Raw genomic sequence first — 27,414 nt, 5'->3', positions numbered from 1 at the left:
GTTTTTTTCAGGATGATACATATTACGCTTACCAACCCAGATAAATTCATTTCGTGTCGAGCAGCCAAAGTGGTCACATCATGGAAGGGGGTCTTGTCATAGACTTTGAAGGTTTCCAATGTACTTCGAGAGGATTTATAGTTAAGGAACTGGCTTACTTTTCGTTAGTTGGTAGTAGTTACGGGGCCTATACTTTCCAGCCACCTTATGAATGGTCCGAACTGAGCAGTAAAGAAAGAGCGTCTGCTACATGGGTAATGTCTAAGCTACATCATATTTCTTGGAGAGACGGCGACATACCTTATGACAAACTTTCCGGTATTCTTTCATTGTTATCGGATTCGTATTCTGTTATTTACTGCAAAGGTCAAGATAAGTGCAAGTTCATACAGCGGATGATGGGGAAGCCTTGTTACGATCTCATCGGTTATCCTCAATCCCCCTCTTTACCAAATCCTAAAGTCCGCTGTTTCAAACACGGCTTTAATCATCCCCATTGCGCACTGATCAAGGCCGTCAAATACGCTATGTATATACGAGAAAGAGGTTTCGACTGTCAGTGAGGATCAAGATGTCGAGGTATGCACAACAAAATTTAGAAACTCTTAAAGAGCTAACCTGCTGTAGAGGCAGAAAGCGCACTGAATTGATAAAGAAAAGTAGCAACAGTGTCATACGGGCCCTCTGCGAAGTGTGTCTTAACGTGTTAAAAGGTAACGTTCCTGTCACGAAAACTCAGAAAGCTAAGCTCAGTCGTCACAAGAGGAGTCTGAGAAATCTGTCTAAGAAGAATCTCCCACTATATAAAAAACGGCGTATTTTAGTCCAGAGAGGTAACGGTTTTCTCAGTCTACTTTTACCAGCAGCTATATCCGTTATCTCCTCCCTCATAAATGGAGCACGCTAAAAAATACGTCATCGTTCCGGCAGATAGACATTTGAACGCTGTAGAACAACAGCTAAGCAAGTTAGATGGTGATATCAGCACTGTTCTCAAGAAGAAAGGTCTGAGAGATGATGAAAAAGCGAAACAGTATTTGCAGGTATTGCAAAGGTACCTAGCGCTCGCCGAAAATGTGGATACTAAAATTTTAGGGGAAAAGAAAGAAGATATAAGACCCGATTTTGAGAACATGATCATACGAAAAGTCGCTCCGAGTCAGAAGAAAAGAGCTAGAGAACTGGTTGACACCATGAAAGTGAACAACAGACAGCTGTTTTGGAATGAGGATGGCGAACTTGTTCAAGATGGCGTTGTTGTCCCGGGAACAAATATCGTGGAACTAACACGACATAATCTGAGAAAGAAGAAATTTGGAAAAGTACCTAGAGGAAACGAAGCATTTAAAAATTCCGTTGAACAAATAATGTCTCCTCAATGGTTATGCTTGTAACTATAATACAATAAAAATGTGAAAATTTAGAAACCTGTGTTATTTTTTTTGTTCTAGTATATATTCTCACACGATATAATTATACTCTCATTTGCTAATGAACAGAGCTAAGAAACAGGTGTGTTTTAGCGATAACATATCAATATTCGTAGTTGGAGGCGAGGATAGAAGAGGGTTTTGGCTCGAGGATGCGATAAGATTTAGGAAAAGAATATCCGATTTTGAAAAAATATGGACAAATATACAAGTCCCTCCGAACCGGCCAGTTTTGGCGGAATCAACGCGTTTCACAGGCGACAGAGAGAAGTCGGTAAAAACGTAACTTTGAAAGATGTCAAAGAAATATTGCAGGGTAACGAAGCATATACATTGCACAAGCCATCGAGGAAGAATTTTAAGAGGAATCGAGTGATAGTGGGAGGTATAAACGAACAATTTCAAGCCGATTTGGTAGACATGCAGGCTCTGAAGAAGGAAAACAAAGGCATCAAGTACTTACTTACTTGTATCGATGTTTTATCAAAGTTCGCTTGGGCCATACCCTTAAAAGATAAAACCGGAAAAGAAGTTACCGAAGCGTTCAGAAAAATTTTCAGAGGCCGCGTATGCAAGTATTTGCAGACTGATAAAGGTACAGAGTTCAAAAATAAAACTCTGCAAGTTTATCTAAAATCGATGAATATCACACATTTTTCAACAGAGAGCGAGAAAAAAGCCTCTGTCGTCGAGAGATTCAACAGAACTCTAAAACAGAAAATGTTTAAATATTTCACACATAATAATACGCACAAATACATAGACGTATTAAGCGATCTGTTACATAGTTACAACAACACGTGGCACCGCAGTATAAAGACTAAACCCGTTCTTGTTACCGAAGAGAATCAATCGGTCGTTTGGAATGAACTGTATAAGGATATCTTGAGACCCGTGAAGACAAAGTTCAAGTTTGACATTGGAGATACGGTCCGCATAAGTCGCGTCAAAATGGTTTTCGAGAAAGGTTATGAACATAATTGGACTCGAGAGATTTTCACTATTAAAGAGAGACTCGAGCGCTTACCTCCAGTGTACAGGATAAGCGACTCTGACGGTGAGATTGTCCAGGGTACTTTTTACGAATCTGAATTGCAGAAGGTGAAGCCGAGCGAATATTATCAAGTAGAAAAAATTCTAAAAAGACGCAAATTGAGAGGTAGAATGGAGTATTACGTAAAATTTAAAGGCTACGACAGCAAGTTCAACGCATGGGTGAATCATCTCAAGCGTATATAAATGACAGTGTTTGCGCATTTATCAGTCATTCAACAAGATGTCGTTCTATGTAACACTCCCCAGCGACAGTTCAGGATCATACTATCCTGAAAACACTATATCCCATTTTGTCACAAGACTGCCATTTCCAATAAGCTTGACTGGTGAATGGGAGTGCGCACTTTCGGAGATTGTTTATTCTCACACGTGGTACAACATAACCGAAAAAAATAATCTGTTCGGATTCGATCTGGGTGATGACAAACTACATGGAAGAAACGTTCCAGTCGGATATTACGAGACAGTTCCCGATCTCTTGAACGGTATGAAGATACCGGCTTTAAGAAACAAAATAGTGTTTAATTACAATGAAAACACGAGAAAAGTGAAAATAACTCTAAAAGATGGTGCAAAACTTTTGTTAAAAACTGGCATTGCGGAGCTGCTGGGATTTGAACCATTGCTGATCGAAGAAACTACCGAAAGTCCTTACGTTGCTGACACAAACGTGTTTTTTCCAGTTTTGTACGTCTATTCAGATATCGTGCAGCCTCAGGTTGTGGGAGATGTGCAAGCTCCACTACTGAGAGTCGTTCGCGTGAAAGGAAAAGATAACGAGGTTATAAGCTCTCATTATGATAGACCTCACTATCTCCCTATTGCTCGAAAAGAATTCCAGACTATAGAGATAGAAATTCGAGACAGTTCGGGAAATCACATACCTTTCAGTAGAGGAAAATCGATTCTGATTCTTCACTTCCGCATGAGACAACTCTTATAAAAACACCGGTCTTATCGACCTATTATCATTTACGAACTAGATACGAAAGATGAAGGTTCCATACCATTGTTGCACTGAACAGTTTGAAGACTATTATGTCCAACAAGCCGGCCAAGGCCTGCCGTATTATTCGGGCGTTGTAATGCAGAGAGGATATGGACTAGGAAACATATTCGGCAGTCTTTTTAGAGTAGCCTTACCTTTTCTAAAAAAAGGAGCTAAAACTGTTGGCAAACAGATTTTACGCTCCGGCGCTGATATTGTTGATGACGTAATGAAAGGAGAAAACGTCAAAAAAGCAGCGAAAAGAAGAATGGGTGAAGCTGGAAAGATACTGACGGAGAAAGCAGTGGCCAAGACTCGGTCCATGTTTGGAGCGGGACATAAAAGGAAACGTAAGAAGGTGAAACGCATCATTTTAGCCAAACGACCCAGCGTGAACACACACGATATTTTCGATCCGTGATGGCTTTTCTCTTGAAGGATTCTCCTCAACTGGCAAAATCTGAACTCAACCTTTTCACTCTACCTGGAACACAGACTACCATAGAAAGTGGAAAATGGGTTACCTATTACCCAATTTCAAACGTCTCTGATGGTGGCCCACTGGAATTTAACATTGGCGGAAGTGGTGACGAGTATCTGGATCTCTCTCAAACGTTAATTCATGTGAGAGCTAAGGTCGTGAAAGGCGATGGAACTTTTCTGGATAAAGAGAGTAAAGTCGCCCCTGTGAACCTATTCTTGCAATCCATGTTTTCCCAAGTTGATGTTTCCCTGAATGACCGTCTGATATCATCTTCCAGTAACACGTACCCCTACCGAGCTATGATAGAAAAACTCCTGAATCACGGAAACGAAAGCAAAACCAGCCAACTGACTACAGAACTCTTTTACAAAGACACTGCCGGAAAAATGAGTGATGTGGACCCGAAGTCAGAGGATCCCAACGAAGGTCTAATACAACGAGCAGCGTTTATCGAAGAAAGTAAGACCGTCGACATGATGGGTACTATTCACGGAGACATATTTTGTCAACAGCGACTCCTGCTGAATCTTGTCTCTCTAAGAATAAAAATAATACGTAGCAAGTCAGAATTCTGTCTCCTTTCACCAGACAAAGATGCAAACTTCAAAGTCATTCTCCGTGACGCCTGTTTATACATAAGACATGTCAAAGTGTCTCCTGGTGTGCTTGTGGGACATGCGAAAGCTCTGAGCCATACTCCAGCCAAGTATCCGATAGACAGAGTAATATGTAAAGTTTACTCGCTACATCAGGGTAGCATGTCGTGGGTTCAAGACAGTGTCGTCGTTGGACAATTACCCAAGAGAGTGGTAGTCGCTTTAGTAGACAACGACGCTTTTTCGGGATCGTATAGCAAATCGCCGTTCGAGTTTAAACATTACGATCTTAACTTCATAGCCGCGTATACTGACGGACAGCCAGTACCTTTCAAGCCTCTAGAGCCCCAGTATGATCAAGGCTTATATGTCAGAGCGTATCATAGTTTGTTTTTAGGTACTGAAAAAGCATGCCAAGACAGGGGTATAGACATCTCTCGAAGTGAGTTCCCATTGGGGTACGCTATCTACGCCTTTGATCTCAGCGCCGATCTCTGCCAAGGTGATCATTTCAATCTGATCAGGCACGGCAACCTACGACTGGAAACAAAGTTTAAAGCCCCGCTTGTCCAACCAGTCTCTGTCATTGTGTACCTGGAGTTCGACAACGTCGTAGAAATAAATCAGGCACGAAATATCCTCCATGATTTCAGCAGTTAAAATATGTATTCGTCTCAAATAAAAACAATTTTAGAGCGGGAAACACCATATTTCATCGGCGTGTTTCCATGTGACATGTTACCTGTGCATATTCAAACTTATCCGGCGTCTTTAGTTGTGAACGCAGATAAGCATACAGAACCTGGTTCTCACTGGATGGCAATCAACATTCCGGATAAGAACACCTTGGAATTTTTCGATTCTTACGGACAGAAACCAGAGACTTACGGAAAAGAAATTGCATCATTTACAAGAAGATATAAAGACATTTTATGGAACTGGACTCCTCTACAATCACCTACCTCCAATGTATGTGGACAGTATGCTGTGTTCTTCGTGATACAGAGAAGTAGAAATGTAAGTTTAGAAAGTATTGTTAAGAAACTAAACAGAAAAGGAAATGATTTTGCTGTTTATCAGTATGTGAAAAAACATTTTGCTGTACGAATGTTTTTCAAAAAGTAATAAAGAGATTTTGCCGATACATTTTGTTGTCTTTTATTTCTGTCGTTTGAAGTTTTTTTTATTAAAATGTTATGTGAATAATCTTCACGCGTAGTAAAATGAAACACAACTAGTTCATTCAGTACAAATATTTATTCATATCAAGATATCGATTGCATGCTCGATAAGTTTATACATCTGTCTGGAATTTAAATTTATTCCTTTTATCGTCGGCGTGTAATTGACAAAAACACGAATATCATAAATTGTATTACATCTCGTGAAAAAAACACCATCACCAAGAGATTCGGAACGGGAACAGTTTCCTCTAAATTTAAAGCTTGGGTCGTCGTACGCAGTCAATGCAAGGCTAGATAAAGTGATAATTATAATCACGGACACAACGATGATCCCGATTAAGGCTTTTCCGGTTTCTTCACGGCTAAAAAATTTTCTCTGGGCCGTCACAGCGATATCCGTCTCCTGTTGCATAATGGAACCCTCTGTACTGAGAATGAAAAGAAAAATGACGACCGATCCCCCGGAAGTTTATAGCGACAAGGTAGCAGTAGCCAATAGCGATGAGGCAGCAGCAGCCAATAGAGATAAGGCACCGGAAGTATCTTAATAGAAAACAGATGTCACTTAATGACCGGATGTTGGCATTCTGTAGAGATAAACAGCGTAGGTCACCTAATAGACAACAGAGGTCACTTGAAAAACACCGGAAGTCGCTTAACGAACAACAGATGTCACTTAATAAACACCGGATGTCGGCATTCTGTAGCGATAAACAGCGTAGGTCACCTAATAGACAACAGAAGTCACTTGATAAACACCGGAAGTCGCTTAATTAACAGCAGCTGTCACTTAATGACCGGAAAAGAGATAAGACATCTCGTACTATATCTCAACACCGGAAGTCATTTAATTAACAACAGCTGCCACTTAACACCGGAAAAGAGATAAGACACCTCGTACTATATCTCAACACCGGAAGTCATTTAATTAACAACAGCTGCCACTTAACACCGGAAAAGAGATAAGACACCGGAAGTGCGATAAGACACCTCGTACTATATCTCACCACCGGAAGTGTGACGTCACTTCCGGCGGTGGACCGGGGCCCATACTACTAAAATGAATCAGTAAAATTGTTAGATGAGTAAATAAGAGAGGCCTACAAGGTTCTGCCATAAACATTATGTATAAGAAAGGGCTCCTCGAGTCAAACAGGGCTCCGCCATAAAAATTATATAGGTACTGAAAAGGGCTCCGCGAGTCAAAGAAAAAGTTGATTACTTCTGCTCTAGACTAATTTTGGGAAGCTGAATTCAAATACGAATGTACAAAATCTTCATCACGTTCAGTTTCTTCATGATGGTGATGTTTGAAATACACATACACTATGGAAAACACATACACTTGAAAATGGAGATAAGGGGCCGTTCAAGTGTGTGTGTATATACTTGTATATATTACGTCAACAAATTTTAAGCCATTTTTGACCCCCTCTCTGTCAGCAAAAACCGGCAAAACTATGAATCCCTCCCCTCCTTGTCAGCAAACTTTTGTCAGCTCTGCCCCCATTTCCTAACGCATATTGATGGATCAGAGACGTGCGCAAACCCCCCCCCCTCCCAGCACCAACAATGAAAAAAAAACAATTTTTTTATGCAAAAAATACTTTGAAGAGAATAAATTTTCGGAAGCAAATACCTGTATATGTTATTATAATCAATTTCTGTTAATTTCAATGCTATTTGAAAGCTAAGGACTCAAAATTTATTTTTAAGATATTCATTGCGACCCACCCTCTCAGCCGTATATACTAAACCATGCAGAGCGGACCAAATGTAGCCCTGGGGGATATCTAATGTGGCCAGCCCCACTAAACCTAATTTTATAAAAATTAACTAAGTGGCACATTTACAGATCGCTTAAGTGAACCGTGCAACAATTCCAGAGCGTTTGAGCTGCCCGTGGCACATTTTCAGATCACTCAAGTAGGTCCGTGGCACATTCACAGATCACTTAAATGACCCTCGACACAGTTCCACAATTAAGCGTTCCACTTAAGCGCTCCGTGGCACATTTAGAGATCCCTTGAGTGACATGAAGCACAGTTTTAGAGCATTGAAGTGGCCCCCTCCAGTGCTGTTCTACACCACTCAAGTTACCCGGGGCACATTCCCAGATTACTTAAATGATCCGCGGCATATAATTACGGATCGCTTGAGCGATGCGTGGCACAGTTCCAGAGCACTTAAGTGGCTCGAACACATTTCCAGATCACTTGGACCAGCGAAACATTTAGAGATCACTAAAGTGGCTCTGTAGGGGATTTATCAATAGGGAGAATGTTAGTTCAGGCGCCGCCAACAAACTATCAAAAGGTCTTTCTCCTTTTTGGCGCACCGAGTAAGTTGCCATTAAGAATATCTCATATATTTAAGAAGGGTGGTTGATGACGTAAGCATCCTCCAAACCCCCACTCCCGTCATAGAAAGTCAGCAAATCGGAACCCCCACCCCATCGATGCTGTCTTCTTTCTGCAATTCTGCAGAAACGAACGGTAATCACTCATTACTGAAGGTTCCCACCTGTTTTGATTCATTAAAAAACCCGTCTTTACAGATGTCAATGATTACTATGCAGCGAGCTATGCACAAGTGAGAAATAGAATCATTCGATAGTTTCTTCTTTGAGGACACAAACGCTACTTCTTTTAGAGTTCGCTTCATTTAATTTCTGAAAAGTTTTCTTTTATGAGCGAGAAACCTGAGCCTGATTTGTCCATAACCTTCATAATGTTCCCCATCAGCTACAGAGGCGTACGCAGGATCGACTTAATAAGGGAAATCACAAAATATATTTTTTTTTGGGGGTGGGGGTTTGTTTACAAGGTTATTCTTAAAGGCAAATTTTTAGTTATTAACCTTCAAAAACATTTGAGTTAACAGAAATTCATTGAAATATCTGATAAAAGGTATCTACTAGTCTTTCGATATTTTGTTTTTTACAAAAATATTGAAAAATATTTTCAATTTTTGATCGTCTTGGGAAGGACATATACCCCCTGCGTAAACCTCTGATCATCCCCAGTTTAATGTGACATGGTGGCAGCAAAACTTATTTGGAGCATTGAATGCATCTGCGACATAGGCTTAGGACCATTTTTTGACTAAAGGGTTATACACATAAGTATATCTTCTATATATATAAAATTGATTTTCTGTATGTCTGTGTGTGTATGTTCTCTATACAAATCTACAATTTTAGATCGATCGTCGCCAAATTTTGCATATATACCAAATGGGACCCGACTTGAACGATAGGCTACTTTAAAATTTCGTCAGCCTAGGGCAAATGCCCCAAATGAGCAAAAAACTGTCCGGCAACAATGGTTTTTGGGCCTCAACAATCACTTTCCGAACGTTTACTTTGGTTACCGTGGTTCCCTAGCAATGCGTTTCAGACGTGTATATGCCTTTACAACGGTTTGTCACTTCTTTAATCCTGTTACCATATGTGTAATAGTTTATGCCTTTATAATGGTTTGCCACATTTTCAATATACTCTCAGTAATGAGGCTTTTTGAATAGACGTCATAATCATCATCAGCATCGCTTTGAGAGTCAGGAAAAGGGTGATCCTCATAGAAATCAGTGCTAAAATTGTCGATTTTACTGTAGAAATGCGGAAATTAGTGGGATTTTCCGCCCCATCAATAATTTTAAAAATTGTATTGAATTCTCGATTTTTGAAATATTCAGTTCGCTTAGAGATATACGAAGCCCAGGAGATTAAATACGAAGTAATTAGCCAAACCTATACTTTGGAGTTGGATATTCGAACAATATCATTGATTTCATTTATATCTTCTCAAGTATGAAAACTAATGTCTCCATATTGTCTCTTTTGATATTTATTTGCATGAATTCATGTGGGTTAGGATATTTTAAAATTAGTTATGAGCCCGTGAAAAGTGCATCGAAAAAATTCCACAGCTTTAACTAAGGATTTTTGGAAGCTGGAACAGACAGATGGATAACTTGAAGTTCAGGGAGGGGGGGGGTCGAAATACCTAGCGCCCCTTAAAAAAAGAAAAATATATATTCATTTCTACGTTTCTGTGTAAATCTATATTTGTTTATTTCATGAATCGCGCAGGTCGCCATATTGGTTAACTTGGACACTGTTTGTATGTCCCTCAAGAAAAATAGAGGGAGATATCACGTGATCCAAAAAAAGCCTCATTGATGAAAACCCGGGCAGTGCCGGGTATTATAGCTAGTATATATATAAAGCCCGTTTTTTTCTTTCAATTGAAAAAACGGAGAATCGGGTTGTAATTAGAAATAAAATAATACAAATATAACACGATATATCATCAACATTCACAACCAGTGATAATATAAATATCATCACTGACCAGATGCCCTGGGAGTTCTGTGATCCCTGTCAAGGACTTGGACCTGACTGCTGACTTTCATCTTCATGAGACTTTCACTGGATCTTTTCGGACGCTGTTGCTTCGATAGTCTCGGCTCCAAAACTCCGCAATTTGGCTGCAAAAAAAAAAAAAAAAAAAAAAAAAAAAAAAAAAAACTCAAAACTCGTGAATGGCTCAATTAATGCAGTGGTTCTTAACCTTTTTCAGCCGCGACCAGAAACTAATAACATGATCAACTTTCGTGACCCGTCACGTAAATTTTTAGTCTTTGAAATTAGTGAAACCAAATAATAACTTGTCAACAGGTGGGCATGCAGGGCCCTGTAAGCTAAAGGCCACCACCCAAATATAATAACAAGGCTCTCAAATTATTGAAAGTTTTCCCTAATTCAGAAATTATTTCTCTCATTAATTTTGGAATTATTTCTCTAATTCTGGAATTATTTCTCTAATTCTGGAATTATTTCTCTAATTCTGGAATTATTTTCTAATTCTGGAATTATTTTCTAATTCTGGAATTAATGCTGTCATATATCTGATAATTTTTTTAGTATGTTCATATTTTCTTACAGTATAAATAGTTTTCAGCATTCCTGCGTGCATTTTATAATAATATTGTGCGATTTTTGGATGCCGACTTCTCCTAAAAAATACTGTACATAAAACCATGGCTAAAGAAGGTCTGGATCCCAGCCCAAGTCACCGAAACCACTAAGATGCCCCTGAAACCAGTGACGTAACATAACCGAATGGCAAAGTGTATGTGTACGACCCATTTCAGGAGCTCCTACGACCTACAGGTTTGACAAAATATAACAAAGTGTGTAATAACAACGAAATTATTATTTATTTGTAGATGTTTAATCAGTGCCTCCAAAACAAGAGAATATTTTAATATCCCGTAAGAGAGAGAGAGAGAGAGAGAGAGAGAGAGAGAGATGGCGGAACATTCCGAGAATCGGACCAAGATTTAGTTCAAAGTTTATTGACGGGTAAGACACTGGGTTTATGGCCGACGGGAGCCTCCCCAATAATTACGTTTTCGCTTGTTTTTTTTGGCCCTGTAATACCAGTACCAGCGAGTATTAAATAACATTACTACCGGACGAAGGAAACTTCTTCTGTTAAGAGATTATTTTATTGATGCCTGCGATATACTCTTCTTTATAAGATGAGTATATGTACTGTATGTATATCTATTCTCTCATCTCTAATATACATTTTATCTCTTGTTTTGATCTCTATTCCACTCGCATCTATTTTTTACCTTCTTAAACAACATCTAATTGCATGTACTCTGTCCCATGATTCCCAAATGAGGGAGTGGGTAGGTTATACGACTCGATCTTTGAATTACGGAATTATGTGTTTTTACACTGTTAAGTTTACTATAGAGGGCCTATTTATCCAAATCCAGGAGTGGGGAGGGGGTCTTCAACCTTCCAGACATTGCTATGCCAAAAATAAAATTATCATGAAGCCCGAAGACCAACAAGTCATCATACTACGGTATCTAGATTCATACAGTGGTGTCTTAACGGATAGCACGGACGGGGCAGCCGCTGTGGTGGTCGAGTGGTCTTAGTGATGGACTCGCAGCGGAGTTGTGCTCGGTGTGAAAGGGAGAAAGAAAGAAAGCCCTGATGAGGCACAGGGCACCGAGTCAAACAGCAGGCCCTATATTATTATTGGAGTATTTTATTTATTCTGGATTTCTTTCACCAAATATGAATTTTCATCTCAATCCAGAAATTTATTTTCATTTGATACAATTCTTCATTGATTTTGGAAATATTTTTTATTAATTGTGAAAAACTATGAATATTATATTAATACGAAAAATGGCGGATTTTTTTTGTCAATTAGTTAAGCTAGCCAATTAAGGCTAAATTAAACAATTCACCTGGATTTTAATGTTATTTATAAGCAGATAAATCTTGCTTTGAAAAGTTGAAACATTCCAAGATCACTTGTGACCCACGGCACATTTACAGTTCGCCCAAGTGATCCTCGATACGCTTACCGGTCATTTAAGTGGCCCGCGACACGTTTGCAAGCCAATGAAGTGGCCCTAAAAAGCACCCTTGTCTTAAAACTTGATACGTAGAGTTACCGAAACTGTCCGCTAATCCCTGTGCAGTAAGACGTTTCCAAAGTCTCATAACATTCTGTAGAGCATTCCGGACTAATTCAGAACGGGGGGGGGGGTTAAATATACCAGTCCCCTCGGAATCGTCAATAATAAGAATTTTATCGTCTTAAATATATAATTATGAATATAAATGTGTATATATGAATTTTCATTAATTCTGAAAAAAAAAAATTCTCAATCTTTCTGGAACTATTTCTTTCAATTCTTCTGGAAATATTATTCATTAATTATGAGTTTTCATGAATTGCGAAACACTTTTTTCTCCACTGTTTATGAAACTATTTCTTTCAATAATTCTGAAATTATTTCTGGTGAAATTATGAAAGTATTTATCATGAATTCTAAAATTATTTCCCATCTATTCTGGAATTATTATACTTGATTCTGAAGAGTGATGTCTTCGAACTTGGTAGGTAGGGTTACCGAAATTCTCCTGATCCCTGCATTAACCCTTACAGCGGCAATCCCGAGATATCTCTTCTAACTCGATCTGCTTTATTTCGGCAATCCCGAAACATCTCGGGTTCTCAAAACTCCCTTATTTTGACAACCTCGGTACCCAGATAGCTCCGTACAGAACTTTGGGTACCATGATTTCCTTCCCGTCCTGTCAATCAAATGCCAGTGAGCGGAGTCAACTTCTGTTCAAAGTCTGACAGCGAAAGGGGAGATACAATGGTTTTTCTTTTCCCTTCGAGGTAGTATATGGGAGATTAAGTACACAACATAGAAATATAACAGAAAACGGTAGTTTTTCCTTTCTCTTTCGTTTTATTATTATTATTTTATGTTGGGGGGGGGGGGAAGCATTTATCAGCTCGTACAATCCCAAAAAAATATCATTCTTGAAAATAGGTGACAATTTCTAGAAGGAAACAAATATTTTCCGGATATTATGCTGAGGTGAACTCGGAGAAAAAAGTCACGGTGTCTCCACCGGGACTCGAACCCAGGCCCTCTTGCGTACCGGGCGTACTTGCCCGCTACCATCTACACTGGCGTGAGGCGCTGAAGTAGACGCATTAGTGGCATTTTCTCTTATACAAATACAAATACAACGCCACAACAGACAAAATGCCCAACGAGGTGGCTGAGAAAAAGATGCCCATAACAAATATGGATGTCATATATTTCAAAAATACAGCAACCCAATTAAAAACAGCAATCACAAAAGTTATAAAAAATATATACATATGATAAAATATTATACAATGCCCATAAAGAATACTTATGGTTGTCTTATTCTAAGAATGGATAGCTTCTCGATTTACCCCAACATGTTTATCGTATTTCTTTTTAAACGTGTCAATTGTGTTACAATTTACTACCTCCGGGGGTAAGCTATTCCATTTATTAACAACCCTATTAAAGAAAAATTCCCTGCGACACCGTAACCTAGAATTGTCCCTTGTCAATCGATAATGACGTCCCCTTGTAAAAGCAGTCGATTATCGGTGTATTAAAAGTTCATGGTAAATCCTATCCATGCCGTTGAAAATTTTGAATACTTCGATCATATCTCCTCGACACCTGCGTTCAACCGATGTAAACATGTTAAAAAAATAATGGCTCCCAAGGCGGATAGTAGAGATAGACAGCTTTTGCTCAGCCCAAGAGTTTTCTTTCCGAGTTTTCCTCAGCATAATATTCAGAGAATATTTGTTTTCTTGATATTTTGGGCTGAGAAAAAGCCGTCTATCTCTCTCAATTTCCAGAAGTGGGGGGGGGGGGTGAGGGGTTTAGTGATTTTCCCCTATGGAAGTTATATTGCAGATCAGGAAAATTTTAAAAACCACTTAAAGGGTTAAGACGAAGAACACGAACGAAGGAATTAAATTACATTAGTAGAAGCCTTGTAATCGTCCAAATAAGAACTTTATAGTCTGCGGTATCGTAAATTTAAATAACATTTCTAGGAAGCATTTCTCTCTGAGGAAACAAGACTGCACTTTGTTGTGGTGGTGGTGATGATGGTTGAAAATACTTGGTCCGTTTCCAATCTTGTTTTCGTGTTTTTTGACGCGCGTCGAAAAGTTGAGAAATTCTTCACTTCACACCGATGAATAGGGCCCTCGGATAATAACATTTGAAACAAAGCCAAACACAAAAACAGCCATTTTTAGTATTACCATAAATGGCGAGCAGATATCATACTACTTTATGCACCCATCTATTTTAACGGTCGAATGTGCCAAACTGCGAATGGAATTTTGTTGTTCAAAATTAGATTTATAAACAGGTGAAAATACATTTTTTCTTTTGCGTACGTCCATCAGATATTCAAGTCTATTCAATTGGCCTCATACACGTTCGAGGGCCAAAAATCTTCGCCGCACGTTTTTCCTATATATGTATTATTTATTTTATTATATGTATGTACATCCCTTCAACCGATGCTCCTCTCATATATTGACCGACGTTGCTGTGTGTGCCAAGTAATTTTTTTATTTCCATCCCGAAGAGATGTCATTTCGGAAGTTGGGCAGTCGGCCACTCTTTTGTGACGTCAGAGATATCTTTTTCTTCTTGCCATTATTCTTATTTTTTTTTTTTTTTTTTGCCATCTTTTATTATATGATGCCACTTTGTTGTTCTCTTGTCTTCCTTTTGAGATGGAAGTGAGAGCAAACGGCCATTGCCTCATCGGAATACTGATGAAGTGGGTATTTTTGGAAATGTTTCCGAGAAAGGAAAGGAAAGGGGATAAAGAGGAGAAAGTCGCTCTTTAAATATAATTTCAAGATATTTTCCGTTCCATCCCAGTGGTTTTTCTTTTCAATATCTGAACGATAATCGATATTGATTTATTTTATTATCAATGCATTAACTCGTTATTGTAATGATGATTTCACTGATAAACTGTAATTCGGAGGTTCCGTGCGTCTACAATGTGAAACTTGTCAGAAGTTTCATCTCCAAATTGAAGGGGGATAATCCACTTAAGTGATCTGTAAATGTGCTGCTTAGCTCATTTTTATAAAATTAAGTTTCAGGTCGCGGGCCACATAAGATGACTCCGAGGGCTACATTTGGCCCGCGAGTCATGGGTTGAGTCTAGGAGATGATGGTTGAGTACTCATGCTTTAACAGTTGCTTCAACATTACACAGGTTGGGGGGGGGGGAAGAAGACGAAATGCGTTTTCGCCTCATCTGACTAAGCATTTATTCACAATAATCTCCAGTCAATAAAAAAAGAAGAACCAACACATTTGTGTACAGTTGTGCTTGTCAAATTAGCACTTACCCGAAGTGCTCTTTGGGAAAATTCAAGGAAGCAAATGATCCCACTATACAATTTCCTATCAGGGTTTGGCTAGTGAGGATCTACAAGCCATCGATAATAATAACTTACAAAAGCATCAAAGTGTCAAGTAACAAAGACTATACACGTCCACGTGACTCTGGGGGGTTCACGGGAACCGCTTTGATGTACCGACAACAGATGGAGCCTCACGAATTACTGACTCGTTCGTCTAGTGACGCACATTCGTTCTTTAGTGGGGTTTTTTCCATCTCATGGTCCCCACATCCTGGAGTATGGCCCCCCTCTCCCCGTCAGACTTTTCACTGGTCCTTGTATAGTTAATTAATTGCGCGGAAAAGCAAAAATTAATGACAATCGTCTCGGGCACCAAGATTAGATCCCTGTCCACCCCGCCCTTGTAAGCAGCCATGTCCCATCCACATTATTCACGATCTCATAAAGACACACGAGTACAAGTCCCAGCTGACTCATCATTAAGGACTAAAATAATTCATATCCTCCCCCCCCACTCGAATGCTTCAAGAACAGGTTGAGGGACCCGTCAAAGATGTGCAAAGAATTTCTTGCCCTACACCCACTTGCACCATAGACCTGTTGGCTCATAGTCAGGACCACGATTCGTTTTATCTCACGATATGAAGTCATAGTACGCACTAAGTGATAAAAATCGTTAAAAAAAACCGAGATGGGCCACGAGAAGTATTAAGAGAATTATCCATAATCCCTCATAGAGGCGGGAAAACCATAGCAACGATCACCTCTGGTACTCTTCCCCCCCCCCTCCCATTTATCCTTTCTATATATATGTACATAGATAGATGCCGCCCAACGCCTTTGGAGGGATCATCAATACTTATCATGGACAGGAGAGAGATCAACCACAATATCACGTGACCTACAACCGCGTGTTATGTTTTCATATTACTGTCAAAGGATAACAAATATATCGGATATAATAACACTAAGAATTTTTTTTTTGTTATCTATTTCTGAATGGCAAAAAAGAATCTTTTAAAAACAAGGAATAGGATATATATATAAAAATCCGAGAAATATGTACTATACGTGGAAAAAAACTTTTCGGATTATTGGGAGGCTCAAAGTATTTTCCAGGCGGACATAATTCCGCGAGGAAAAATCCGAGTGGAAGAAAAAAATTGATTTTTTTCCTCGAATCCGAGTGAAAATTGGAATTTGGTTTTGTTTCGGATGAAGTTGTAAAAATATCCTATTGCACCCCCCCCCCCAATCCACCCCCGTTAGGTTTCGCCATATTCATATTCGGCACACGGTAAAAAATGCAGAAAATATGCGACAAAAAAACATGGAAATGTAACAAATATTATGGAGTATAAAATTTATTTTAAAGAATTAAGATAGACTGTGCCATAGACTCGGCTACTACTTAACCGCGCGTGCACCTCGTACGCATTCCTCTTCGGAATTTCTAACGAATCGGCACATGCCGGAGGGCGGCAGTTTTAGGTGGGAACAAAGAACACCATAGTACAAAATTATCAAATTCTAAAGCTGTGGGGGCGGCAAAAATCGTAATTACGGCCCTGGCTCGAGTACTCATAGTATTTTGTAGCAAGGATGCGAGCAGATTAGAATTTATTTAAGGGGGGGACAAATGTGTGTGTGTGTCTTCCCTTAAATTCAAATTTTGCATGCGGTTTATGCGCCACCGCGGATTATACACAGGAAAATACGGTATGTGAAACTTGCCATAAGGGTGCTCTTCTTTTAATGATGGATACACGCAGTGCTCGCGACTAGAAAAAGGTTGAAGGCCTCTGTCATACATATTATATATTTATTATCATTGTCTTTTTATTATACTTTTCCACAATCTGGTAGATAAAGGGTTAAAGGCACACATGAAATTCAGATGAAAATACCTTATCACTGTGTATTTCTTGCTAAAAATGTTTTAATGAAATTTCAGTGTCAATATAATAACAATTTCAGATCTCTTAATTTAAAGAAAAATCTGTATTTTTCAACAAGCTTGGCGCCTTATTTAAATACCAAGAGCCGCCAAACTGGAACGGTCATGTTTTTGGTCTCCCGCGTCTCGAATTTCATTGAAAAGCATCAATTTTTTTTTTAATTTTGCTCTGTGGGCATATATCAATAATTTCACGTATTCATTTTGTATTATGACAAACCATTAATGAATAAAAAAGTATAAACCTGTTTTTATGGCATAAACTTGCAAATTTTTCATCCTTTTTAAAAAGTTTTTGCCAGAATTATCATGAAAATGAAATCGCAGTAAAATGAATGCTACAAATCATTGTTATATGTCTACAGAGCAAATAAAAAAAAAAAAATGTTGCTTTTCAATGGAATTTGGGGCGCAGGGGATAAAACAATTACCAAAAAAAATTTTCGGTTCCAGTTTGGTGCCTCTTGGTGTCTAAATAAAGCGTCAAAAGCTTGTTGCAACACATATTTTTCAAACTAAGAGACCAATTCAGAAATAACTGAATTGTTATTCCATTGATACTGAAATGTCATTAAAGCATTTTTAGCAAGAAATATACAGTAATAAGAAAATTTCATCTGAATGTCACGTGTGTCTTTAACCCTTTATCTACTAGATTGTGAAAAGTAAAATAAAAAGACAATGATAATAAATGTGTAATGGTAACAATAAAAAATTAGCATGTAAATTATTTGGTAGGTCGTTTTACAAGTACAAATACAAGCACAAAGGCTACAACAGGCAAAAAAATTCCCAACAAAGTGACTGAAAAAGGGTGCTCATAATATAAAAATAAAGATGTCAAATATAAGATGTCAAAATAACCAAAATACAGCAACCAAAAATAAAAGCATGTATTAAGAAAAAAAAATTAAATACAATGCACTGCCCATAAAAAAAGGTTACTGTGTTGTCTTATATAAGTATGGACAGCTTCCCGATTTACCCCAATATGTTTGTCGTACTTCTTTTCAAACGTGCAATTGTGTTAGAATTCACGACCCCCGGAGGTAAGCTATTCCATTTATACTAATATTTTGATTATGAAAAGACCGGAGGTACCGGGATCGTGAAAAATGTATATGAACTATCTATAGTGTAAGTAAAAAATTACACTAACACTGCAAAATTTCAAATTTTGTAGATAATATATACTTAATCAAATAATCATAATTAACTTGTTTTGGCTGATGTTTTTTGGCTGATTAAATTTTCTTTTTACCCGTTTGTTCGTTATGGACTAAGAAATGTTATATCATGTTGTTGTTAATGTTGGTATATAACTAAGAAAGGCGTAATTTTTTCACGGTTAATGAGTTCACAAAATATAGACATTTAGAGTCTCAGAATGACTAAGAATGAGAGTACACATTGTATACCCAGAGTTTCTGCTGCGCAGAAAAAAAATCATCTGTGTAAGTGAAACTAAAGAGAATGTGCCCCCCACTATATCTGGAGAATAAAAAGGACCCTTGGCACCACCTAAATAGTTTTTTTTATTTTGGGTGTGCCAAGGATTTTCCTCCGGGTTTTCAATGGTAGTTCACGGCAAATCTGTGTAAATAAGATTTTTGTGTTTATTCTTTGGTACATAATTATATTTCATTATTTCATTTTTCTTTTATATTAATCTTGATTGAATCGTGCTCAATGTGTGTGTGTGTGTTTTTTTATTGTTTCCACAGAATGTATATAATAATGCATAGCTAATTAGTGTAAATTAGCGTGTATTTAATCTTTTCGATGGTTTATATATTTTATTTCATTTTTCTTTTAGTTAATCCTGACTGTATGTATCCTCAAAGTCTCCTGATTGATTGTTTCCATAGAATGTATATAATTTTTAATTTGTTGAATAAATAGAAGATGCTCTTCGACATGACCCAGTCTCCTAGGAGGTGAAGAGAGGAAGTTGTCTTGCACAACAGCTCTGGGCGTGAGCGGTCATCAATCAATCAATCTATACAACTTCCGACGTAATATTACGTTTACAACATTCAAGGGGTTAAATACTTTGATATCAAATCACAGGCATGCTCGGGTGCAATGTATATTTCTCAACAATCTCGATGATTCCATCATTCCCGGATCGGGAAAAAAACTTTTTGCTACCGTAATGATTAATATGCAAAGCGTATTCACATATTTTTTTCCTATCACGACCAATATCTTGGGAATTTATTTCGAGATTTTGATGAGTGGATATCTGCACATGATGATGACGTGACATAGAAATGACTGAATTAATAGAATAAAACCTTCACCCGGTTTCCTACTTTTTTTTCCTTCTTTGTAAAGTAGGAAATGGGAATCCCGATGTGCACGAATGACTACTTTTTCTCTCTGTGAGCCGTGTTTTATTATTTATAAAGGCTCTTCATTACAAGAGGAAATGCTTGCTGGTGCAATACACAGCTGATGTTTGGCAAATCGATTATCTCTTCTTCTTTTTCACGGGGAGCTCTTTTTTTCCCATTATAAAAGATTATAATTATCGCAATTTTTTTTTCTCTACCATCAATTACTGAAATTATCTAATTACCTAATTCCTATTATACGCAGCTATAATAGAAATTTTTGGACCTCAAAAAATTCTATGTGTGTGTGTGCAAATGCCACTAAAACCGTTTAGTGCGTCCATTTCTTTGTTAATCCGCACGGGAAATATATACTGATGCAATCAGTACTTTTCCTGATCATTTTCTGGAAATGTTCCCCCATGACTATTTATTGGTGTGGTTTCAAATCTAGTGCGGTGCTTGAGTGATTTTTTGCAATTATTCGGAGAGGGGGGTTTATTGTAAAAAACTGTTATTTTATTTAACTAAGTAACGTGGTCATTTCAGGGGTGCCGGGGAACCGGGAAGAATTTTTAATTGGCAAAAATATGGGAGTTGTGACAAAAATGTTAATGGGAGAAATGGTTCGTTAGAGAGTGTTATTGTGTTGAGAGTTTTAGGAAAATCGCCAATATTAACGGGTGTTTTTGCCATTCTGTTTTTTTTTTTTTTAATTCAACTGTCTTCATTATTTTGTGAGTGTGCGTGTCATATGAGAGAATGTTGCCCTAGATCGTGTTGACGAACTGGAAAGTAAATACAGTAGAATATGGACTATCCCGCCTAATATGGCGGATGAGCGGGCCGGATAAGCCAGAGTTATACAAATACAACGCCACAACAGGCGAAATGCCCAACGAGGTGGCTGAGAAAAAGATGCCCATAAAAATATGGATGTCATATATTTCAAAAATAATCTATATATAGTTCTATAAATAAATGCTCACTTCCTACCCCTACCATACCATCAAAAGCACCATTTTATTACAAAAAACCGATCTTATTCATATTTTGTGATCTCTTGGTACAGGTCCGTACTTTATACATAAATGCATATATAATATAAATGTTTGTTATGTACTTGCACTGTAGGTTTTGAAAATTTATTACAGGAAAAAAGGAAGTCAAAGAATATCACTCGAATGACACGCTGCACATCACTCCAGATCACTCAAAATGACCCGCGACAAAGCCCATAACTTTTATTTCCACCACTATGATACAAAAACACCTGCCATAACGTGTGTGTCTTTCTAGGAAATGAAATACACTTTTTTTGCGAAAAAAAATCGTTTTGTATTATTTATGATGAGGGTAGGCCAATATTGCTTTACTATGTGGGGGGGGGGATACACAGTTTCTTTTTCTCGTTCCTTCTATCATTAAACCTTGAACAAGTGCTGACTCCGCCCACTGGCAGTTGATTGATTGGATGGGGGGGCGAGGGAATGGAAAACATGTTTTACTGTAAAAAACAACTTCAGCGCGTTTTTAGAAGACGAGATATTTCGGGGTGGCTGAAATGAAGCAGATCAAGTTTGACGAGATATCTCGGGAAAGGGTTAAGTGACCCGCGGCATATTCACAGACGACTTGAGTGATTCACGGCACAATCCCAGATCACTTAATTGGTCTGCGACACGTTTTCACACCAATGAAGTGGCCAACACTCTCCTAAAGGGTGAGCGTTCCCTTTGCATTAAAGCGTGAATTATGTGTCCTTCATGATCCAGCGCAAGGGGGGGGGGGCACCATACACGCCTGGTGGTGTATAAGTCACAGAAAGTGACCAAAAATCTAAGGCATACAATCCAAAATCATCGTATTCGACCTCGTAATATTTCAGGATAGGCATTTGACGCGTAATAAAATCCGTTCTTTCTTTTCAAGGGGCACCCAGCAAGATAAATCTCTAGCGATATTGAGCTAGAACCTCTAATACCTCCCCTCGACCCCCAGTTCGGATCAAATAGCCTATAAAATAAACATTGTTATTATAGAACGTGAATAGCACAACGAATAATTTATGTATCGTTCCACCCAAAAAAAATAGCTTTTTCAAATTACGTGGCGTCATTCCAGATGGACACAGATGATTAGCCAGGCACAGAGGCAGACACTTCTTGGCCATTTTCAAAAAAAAAACCCCGTTTTCATTATTCATCCTTTGGGCGAAACGGACGGGCCACCATATGGACGGATCGGGATTTATCTTTTTTTGTTAGGAGCTGTATGTGTCCACATATTGCGATGATCTCCGTCGATAACAGCATTGCCGAATAATCTTATGGAGAGAGAAGAGGAGAGATGAGATTTTTTTATATATATATAGTTCTCGGACCGGACCAGGGCCCCTGGCGATTTGCCACGACTCAGATTCACTCGTCGTTGAGGGAAGAAAAAAAAGACAATGTGTATATCATTCTGAAAATAGTATAATACTCTGCATATAACTACAACGTATCGTTCTAGCGAATAAATGAGATTTTTTTAGGACTTCGCGTGATCGGATCGATGCGATCGTCATTCCTATTTAAAGCGATCGTCGAGGAGTAAGATCCGGAAAATTAACATCTGTTAAACTGTCCGGGAATGAAGATGGGATGGGAGACGAATGAGGCAAGAGATGGGAATGGATATTTCATTTTGGCGGAATGGCCTTTCTCCTGACTTCGTCTGCAATTAAGATAATAATCGGAGACGGCGAGCATATTTCCGTTCTTATAGTCTTTACCGCGAAAAATGAGATTATATTAAAGAAAAAATATTAGTGTCTTCGATTTTGTTTTGATAATTGCACGGAATCTCGTTTTCCTACTTCGACCATCGTGTGGGTTCTTCGAATATACAAATCACAGGTCCAATATATATATACAGGGTGTTTCAGAAAGGACTCTCCAACTCAGGGGCGGCTCCTGAATTAGACGCAAAGGTACGAGCGTAATTTTTTTAGGCATCAATTTGATGCCTCAAATGGATTTGACAAGATTAGAAAAGAGGTATTTTCGGAAGTACTAATTCAAAAAAATAGAATGTGTCCCGTAAAATATTGTCATATGGTCATCCCACACGTTTCCAAACGCCAAGTTTCGTTCCATCCGGGCCGGCAAGAGATAGTAGTTGGAAACATGAGGAAAGGAGAAAGGAAAGGGGAATGACCATAATCGAGAAGCTATTCATACTTAGAATAAGACAACCATAAGTATTCTTTATGGGCATTGTATAATATTTTGTCATGTGTATATATTGTTTATAATGTTTCTAATTGCATTTTTAATTGGGTTGCTTTATTTTTGAAATATATGACATCCATATTTGTTATGGGCATCTTTTTCTCAGCCACCTCGCTGGGCATTTTGCCTGTTGTGGTGTTGTATTTGTATCTATATCTTCTTTCTTTTATAAATTCCTTCTATCGTTCGAATTAGAATATAATTACACTGGAAACTCCCCTAATGGACATTCCCCGTTAACGGACACTTTTCTGATCCCCGGTTCCTCGGAATAGGGCTTTAATGTATTAACTCCCCGTTAGCAGACACCCTTGATAGCGGACAGTAAAATCGAGTGACCTCTAATTTTTTTCTCTAATTCTAATTCATGAATATTCATAATTCTAGGTCATGAACAGGGAATTTATCATATTAGACCAAGATTATGTTTAAACCAAAGCTCGTGTTGGTAAATATGATAAATTATTAATTAATTAATTACTAAATATTTAATTGAATTTTTATTGCAAAATATGTGAAGTGCACATATTCTGTACAGGTAATAATAGCTAATTGGTTTAATGAAGAGAAGAACATTTATAAATTTTTCCGTATTTATTCAGACTTTCGAACTTTATTTGGAAATTATGCATAATCACCGGTAAAAATGGTATAAATGCAGTGAAATTTAATCAAACTTTCTTTATCGAGACGATGGGTGATTGTGCATAACCACCGGTGTATCACTTTTACACACAGTAGCATATGCGTGCATTTTAACATTAACATGTATGAGAGAACCAATTGCGATCGAAGCCAAACGTCCTATAAATGTGAAAGTCGTATAAACGAGGTTTCATTGCATATTGTACCGCCTCATTAGCGGACAGAATTTTTGGTTCCTATCGGTGTCCGTTATCGAGAGGTTCTACGATAAAAATATATACGGTATTAGAATATAATAGATCTTTTAAACTAGAAAATATTGAAAGAAGAGCGAGTTTTCACAATTTGCAAAAAAAATATATTTTCCGATAGCAACTGCTGAACCTAAATGATTGCTTTCGACGTTGTTAAGATATCGGTTAGGCTCACTGCACAAATTATTCACGTTAGTGTTGCGTTGATAGAGCAAGCATTATTATTTTTATACAGCATAGATGTGCAGATAATTTGACAAACAAAATATTAAGTTTAATTTCTGCTTCAGAGGAAATTACATTCGAAACTCCCCTCCCGAAATTTCTGAATTCGCTTTTTTGTAGGGCAATTATTGTCTTGTTTATCTTATAGGGCAATGTGAACGTTTGTCGAACTATTCGCCAAGAATAAGCAGATCTTATGTGACATTCGTTTATCTTCAAGACAAAAACAAAGTCATAAGATTTGGTTTATAATCTGTACAGTTCATACACTAGTGTACTTTGTTCATAACGAACATTTATTTACCGATTCTCTCTCATGCCCGTAATTTCATTCTGTTGATATTACATCTTGAAACTAGACCCCGTGCTGACGCAGCTCTAATTATTGTTTATGACAGATGTCTTAAACAATGTCACGGTGAGCAAGTTCCAAACTCACACTTGCATCGGAGCTTAAGCTTTTTTTTTTTTTAAATAGGGTTCGAAAAATGCTATGGGGGGGAGGGGGCACGCAGGTTATTTTTCTCACAAATGTATGGGTACTCGTAGGACCCGAAAATTTCGGTAATTTTCTTTTTAATGGTACAAAAGCGGACGTCATTTTTCTTCATCACGTGTTGTGAGTGCTCGTGATCGTCATCCGCATCTCTTGCACAAGAAACAACCCTTGAAGAAAGGTCTATACAGGCGTTTCTCAACCTATGAAGTCAATGTACCACGAGGTGGTAACGCAAGTGGTCTGCAGGCAGACTTGAAAATTCAATTCTTTTTAAATGAAATTATTTAATTGTATGTAACTAATGTTATTGATACCCATATAGGCCCTCTAAGAAAAGTTAAGCCCATATCCTGTAAATTAATGGTCCGTCGAATTGAATTGTTCCAGAGGTTTTAGTGGACCATAGATTCAAAAAAGTTGAGAAACGTTGGTCTATATATTATAGAGTCTATATAGTCAGTGTGATATACTTCTGTCAATTGAAATTCATCGTTTTTTCGAGTGATTACAGAACCTCAATCGATGCTTCTTTGATTGGCGAACTATTCAATAAAGATCAAACATAACCACAACTTGAATTTTTTTGAATGTCTTATTTGCTCTATTTGAATGTCCATTTACAGTCAGCCCCGCTTAATTGGATGTAAATGATTCCTGCACCGCAATGCTCGATTAAGCGGGGTATCCGATCATGCGTGGAACAATTCAATTGCCATTTTACAACGTTAGTATAGTTTGTATATTAAAAACTGATGAAAGATCAATATCAATAAAGCTTCTCGAATAACTCAGACATCAAAAATGAAATGAAAATCATATTTAATTGCAATGATGGCACAATACCTAAGATTTTTGCGTTTCATTAGGAAAGTTAGCGTCCTCTATTGGCTCAACGGAGAACAAAATTATGTTAAATGTACGTATTGAAGACAACTCGAATACTCGATAGCCAGTGTATTTATTTTAACCTACTGTAACATATTTTCCACGAATTCCAAAAATGTTTCATTCAACAAAAATATGCGTATAGTAGTTGATGTGCATTAACAGTTGATGTGTGAAGCGTAATATGTACAGTTGAATCCCGTTATAACGAACTCCAGGACACCGGAGAAATCACTTCGTTATAGCGAAATTTCGTTGCAAAGGAATTCCAGGTATTTACATTGTTGCTATGTAAACTTATCTGGGGGGATTAGAAAAGTGTTCGTTAAAGGGAAATTTTCGCTATAACGGTATTTGCTAAAACGGGATTTCCGCTATAACGGTATTCGTTAAAACGGGATTTCCTCTATAACGGTATTCGTTAAAACGGGATTTCCGCTATAACGGTATTCGTTAAAACGGGATTTCCGCTATAACGGTATTCGTTAAAACGGGATTTCCGCTATAACGGTATTCGTTAAAACGGGTTCGATCTGGCGGGGAAAAGTCGTTGAAATTATCACATTAAGCGGGGAACTTTAACATTGTCTCTATGGGAGAATGGTATCGGAGGATTTTATCCGTTTAAGCAGGGTATCCATTTATCCGTTACCTGATTAAGCGGGGCCGACTGTATTTATAACCCTTGCCTGGCACAAAGCAATGCAGTTACCTTGTAAGATTATTATTATGGAAGAAAAATTATCTCCTCTGAAAGCGCAATCCATGACAAACATCTGAGATTGATTTCAAAAAGTAAGAAGATCTCACCTCGCGAAAATTTCTTCTGTCACCTGAATATTTCATGAATAAAAGAAAATCAGAGAGAAAATTTTATATCCCTTTTTACATTATGCCCGATCTAATTAGAATGATTTTAGTGCCCTTTTCCCTCCAGCCGGGAAAAGTGAAGAAATTCCAGAGAATCTACTCGCTACTGCAGCCAAAAAAAGTAATGGTAATAAGACACACACACACACCACATACACATAAACAGAGCAAGTTTGTAGCTAGCACTTTAATTACCCGGAATCCACGAAGACGCTGCTGCAAGCGGACCGCTTTAATTATGTCGGAGCACTTTTACTGCAGTTAGTAGTGCTACCAGACAATTTCAGTAGCGTCGTGGGCAGTTAATAGGACTTTCCTCGTGAATTTAGGAGATAATAAATCTGGAGAATTCATTAAATCGACTAAAAAAAAGACAATCGTATTAAACCACTGGGCATTATTTTTAATCACCATCACATAAATTCATCGGACGAATCATAAGCGTCGTACTAGGGCAAGCGACGACAAATCGCTAATTTATGGGACATCGTGATTAACACAGAAATACGGGGCGGTTCAGGACTCATAGGCAAAAACTTGAAGTGCTCCCATTATCTATACATGGTGAAAAACATAGTAGCCTGCTACATAAATCATCCTCTGATGATTTTAATTTTTGTTTTTAAGATGAAAGTCTTAAAAAAAATGATGTAGGCCTATAGATGGCGGACGCATGTATGTCCTGGTCATAGACTCTGTGGTTCTGGTGGTGTTTTTTTTTTAACATAATTTCTCTGTACAATGACAGGTTTGCTTGTACTGTGTGGGACGGGTGCACATGGAATGGTGTAGTGCCCCAAAGCAGAATATGCCGAAATCTTCGATGTATGTAGCAGAGCAATCAGTTCTACTACTACTACTACTTAAGCCAGGCATCTTCAACCCGTTGCTCGCGAACACCACGGTGCTCCCTGAAGTACCCAGAGTGCTAGTGTTAGATTT

The 27,414-nt window shown here is 38.1% G+C and overlaps 1 protein-coding gene across 1 annotated transcript in view; it reads right to left on the bottom strand.

The window, feature by feature from the left end:
* The window catches only part of LOC149087779 (uncharacterized), a 227,873-nt gene that overhangs the window by 9,206 nt on the left and 191,253 nt on the right, over window positions 1-27,414 (bottom strand). Inside the window, exon 9 of the mRNA XM_089231704.1 lies at window positions 10,094-10,229. Coding sequence (XP_089087830.1) covers window positions 10,094-10,229 — 136 coding nt within the window. The remainder of the gene's footprint in view (window positions 1-10,093; window positions 10,230-27,414) is intronic.

This window comes from Pholcus phalangioides, unplaced genomic scaffold (assembly GCF_987345545.1).
Source record: "Pholcus phalangioides strain wild (caught in Gottingen) unplaced genomic scaffold, Ppha-v1.0 ptg000004l_1, whole genome shotgun sequence".
Taxonomy (NCBI): Eukaryota; Metazoa; Arthropoda; class Arachnida; order Araneae; family Pholcidae; genus Pholcus; species Pholcus phalangioides.
This window is presented reverse-complemented; position numbering and strand designations above follow the sequence as displayed.